The following is a 3,716-nucleotide window of genomic DNA, read 5'->3' as shown; positions in this document are numbered from 1 at the left end:
TCGTGCCTTGAATACATTGGGATAGATAGTCACCTTGTTTACTTTTGTTTGATAGAGTCTTATAAGTCATGAAACAGGTTCAAAGTCTTTACAGACAGATCCCCCACCAATGGAAGAGGCGGGGGTTGGACAGAGGAGATCCCCCGCCCATGTGGGTGAGTGAGATCTCCCCTTTTCATGGGCAGAAGCAGTGTCTGTACAGACTCTGCGCATAAGTTCAAAGCAAGGGAAAGATGATAGAACCATCAGTTCAGATGAAGCCTGAAGATAAACATACAATTGTTCGTACAAATTAAAGGGTGTAAGATCTTTGGGCTTACTCTTTTCTTGGGATTTACAAAAAGTATACATACTTTTATTACAAAAAAATATATATTTTCTATCAGCTTAGTTGCTGATAAGCAGTAATGAGAAAACTGATGAGTGTGCACACCTTTGGGGATGTGGGAGACCAAATAGGCAATGATAAGGCAATAACTACACATCTAGATGTTGAGACCATCTTATTGACCTTTCCCAACAAAACTAGAGCTCGCATGCAAAGCAAAAGCACAGTACACATTCACAATGCCAAACCATATGACCACCTTCAATGCAGAGGGAATCTTGCAGGCTCCTGCATTCCCAGTACTATTGTCTCTTGATTCAAAGACCGATATCGCCACACCTCCTTTGACACGAAATCCGCATCTAAAAAGTTGGCCAGAAAAGCCCAGAACCTGTAAACATCCTCAAAGTTTGAGAGGAAACCCAGAGATACTGTGATCACTTCAATGCTTGGAGACTTCCGCCCACCACTTGCTAGCTGCCCCTCAACTGTGGGCACCCCAATGATGCTGCTTTTGTTGGGTTGCTCCGAAAAACCTGGCCAATCTACAGTATTTTTAGGGAGCTGGATGTGATTCAGAGTGGTAACTCCTAATGAGATGTTGCTTCTGTCTGCCAGCCTTTGCACAAGTAAGGGTTGGAGTAGGTTTCCCCTCCAATCAAACACATTGAAGGCCACTGAAGCGCCCCTATCATAATCGACCTTGGGTCCATATATCTGTATCAAACGATAGGGGTCTGGGGAGCCTGGATGATGGAGTTTCAACATGGATCCAACAAGCCAGTTGATGAGGCACCTGAGTCTAGTATTTGTCCTGCTTAACCCTAGTGTGTCTGCATGGTCCAGACCTCTGCATATGATCTCAGGTTCCTTCCTTGTTATGACTGATGCATCCTCATCATCATCTTCCTCAAAAGGAAAGCTGCCATCTTCATGATCATTATCTTCATAAGGGAAGGCTGATGCATCTTCACTGTAAACAAAAGAAGAGTCTCCCTGATCATCCATTACATTAGCAGAGTTAGAGAGGTGTTGCTGCCCGTAAAGTCTGTCTTGCTGGGATATCCTAAACAAGTCAGCTTCATTTCTTCCTGGACTATAAGAACCTGTGGAAGCCCTGCTTTCTGTAGGGTTACTCTGGTCCTCTTGAAATCCATCATCTCTCCAATGATGGTCATATGCTGACTCTGGATCAGACCCCTCCCCTTCATCCTCATCATGTGGATAAACTTCATCCAGGTCAGAATCATCAGAAGGGCAATTCTCATTGATTCGATCCAGAGGCTTTTGCTCAAGCTTCAAGGGTGAAGCACCACGTGCATAAATTTCACTTGAGGAGCTTTCTTCCCATACTCTTCCTAGCTCACTAGAGACTGGATTAGATGTCCCTGTTCCATGATAGTGAGCCGGTTGAAATTCGCTTTCCTTATCTGGCCTCAAAGCAGCTGCAGGATTATAAGAGTGCAGTATAGGACCCGAAAATGATGTTATATACCCTACCTGTCTCCCTTCTGCCTGCCTTGAGAAACCTTTGTTAGGGGTCTCATCCTCCTCTTCAATTTCACCAGTGGTCTTCTGGTTCACCTCATCACCTCTTTCAGATTGTCCCTCTGAAAGCAATGGCGCAGGGACCAATTTCACCATCCCAACTCCTCTGGCAGCTGATGAACTATGCAATCTCTGTATTGCAGAACGCTTTATGAGCAGAAACCCAAAGCCAGTAGGGTCTGAGCCATAAACCTTGAAGAAAGAGCTTACGATGAAATCCGGCCGGAAGACAGAAAGCCCAAGGGAGCCCATGACTTTAGGTCCCAATGCAGAGGCATCCAGAAGGGTGTCCCAGTCATTTTCCTGGGCTTGAGACATCCATTGGTATGAGTATTTTGCACCAGTCACTCTGGATTGAACAGGGAAAACAAACAAACCCTTCCCAACCTCCTTCTTCTTCTTCTTCTCAAGTATTTTCTTCTTAAGATCCGTCGCCCACAAGCGTTGAGAAGGCCATCTGAAGCTAGCACTGATGATCTCAGCACCTTTCTTCTTAGCAGCTTCCTCCATCCAGTTCACTGCATCACTCTCATAGTCATACACACTAAGAAGTCTCTTCTTGAGGTGGAAAGGGTAGGATTCTGCCAAGAGCTTGAAGGCAGAGCCACGGCTTGCCGTGAAAACCATGGCATATTCACTGTCCTGGACGTTGAGAAACTCAGAGACTCTTCTCTTGATGTCGAACTCCACGGTGCCTTCCTCTGCTCCTCCATAGAGGGCATGGGTGGGCAGATTTGCTGAGATGTAAGAGAGCCCAAAAGAAGCAGAGACCTTTTGCCATGCCTGCTGCCATTGAGAGAAGAGGCCATAGCCACTGTAGTCAAGGCAGACATGGCCGCTCTCATTAAGGAAGGCATACTCCTCTGCCCTAATTTCATCAACAGCGAGGGTATCAAGGTACTCAGGGTACACTCTGACAAAGTGTCTGTAAGATTTATTCATGGCTGGGAGGCTTTCATGGTTGGTGAAGGTCTCATCTGGCCGTACATTTTTTACGGTGGAGAAATTCTTGCGGGTGACAGGGGCCTGATCAAAGGGGAAAACTTTTTTCTTACCATTACTACCAGAAGATGAGCTCTTTTTCTTACCTGCAACTCCATAGCCATGAGCTTGAGTTCTGATCTTGTGTTTGTTACTGGGGTCACTGCGGGATGAGGTCGCCTCTTTTAGGGTTTCTACATTGCTGTACGAGACAGCATGGGTATCTATGCAGGGAAAATGTGTTGTTTTTGCCCCAGCTTTTGCAATGGTTTTGATGTCCTCCTTGTGCCCTCTCTCTGAGCTCATCTTGTCTGCCCTTCTGTGTCCGCCATCGTCAGATTTCTTTGCTTTCTTCTCTTCTGTTTCCTGCTGCTGCTGCTCATTTGATACAGAGACCTTGTCTTTCGACTCCTTCGACTTGCTTTTCAGGAACTTGAGTCCCAACAGAGGAGGCATTTTTTGCATACTTTCTAGGCGTTGCTGCAGCACATGTCCGGACATAAGCAGAAGGCGCACGGCAAAGGCAAGCTTAGCGCGCGACAGAGACGACTGCCGGCCTTCACTGTGTACTCACTATCTATACGTAAAACAAGGCTTAAATAAACATTTATTAATTGAAGTTCGAAAATATGGTTAAGTAATAATTAAATGCTATGTTGAATTACAAGTTTAAAAACTCTTCAATAATTTATTTAGTTATTCTAAATTGATACTCCAAAAAGTAGTTTCGACCCTTAAATTTATGTTTGATTATAATAGTTCAGAGGAAGGAGAAAAAGAACTAGTGAGGGCTCCATATAGAGAAAACTTGCATTTTAGTTATATTTCAGCTCAAAATTCCACAAATTCTCAGGGAAGA

At 44.8% G+C, this 3,716-nt stretch overlaps 1 protein-coding gene across 1 annotated transcript; it reads right to left on the bottom strand.

Moving 5' to 3' along the window:
• Positions 1-268: 268 nt before the first annotated feature.
• On the bottom strand, positions 269-3,435 carry LOC147624642 (uncharacterized). Its single transcript, XM_086819661.1, has one exon. It carries the CDS (start codon positions 3,356-3,358, stop codon positions 590-592), a length of 2,769 nt encoding a protein of 922 aa, XP_086675787.1. The 5' UTR covers positions 3,359-3,435; the 3' UTR covers positions 269-589.
• Positions 3,436-3,716: the final 281 nt, after the last annotated feature.

Source organism: Cibotium barometz, chromosome 25 (assembly GCF_041138505.1).
Source record: "Cibotium barometz isolate CiBa-2024 chromosome 25, ASM4113850v1, whole genome shotgun sequence".
NCBI lineage: Eukaryota > Viridiplantae > Streptophyta > Polypodiopsida > Cyatheales > Cibotiaceae > Cibotium > Cibotium barometz.
This window is presented reverse-complemented; position numbering and strand designations above follow the sequence as displayed.

Excerpts from the sequence above, each read along its gene's own strand:
- LOC147624642 (XM_086819661.1), bottom strand. The coding sequence starts at position 3,358 with ATGTCCGGACATGTGCTGCAGCAACGCCTAGAAAGTATGCAAAAAATG.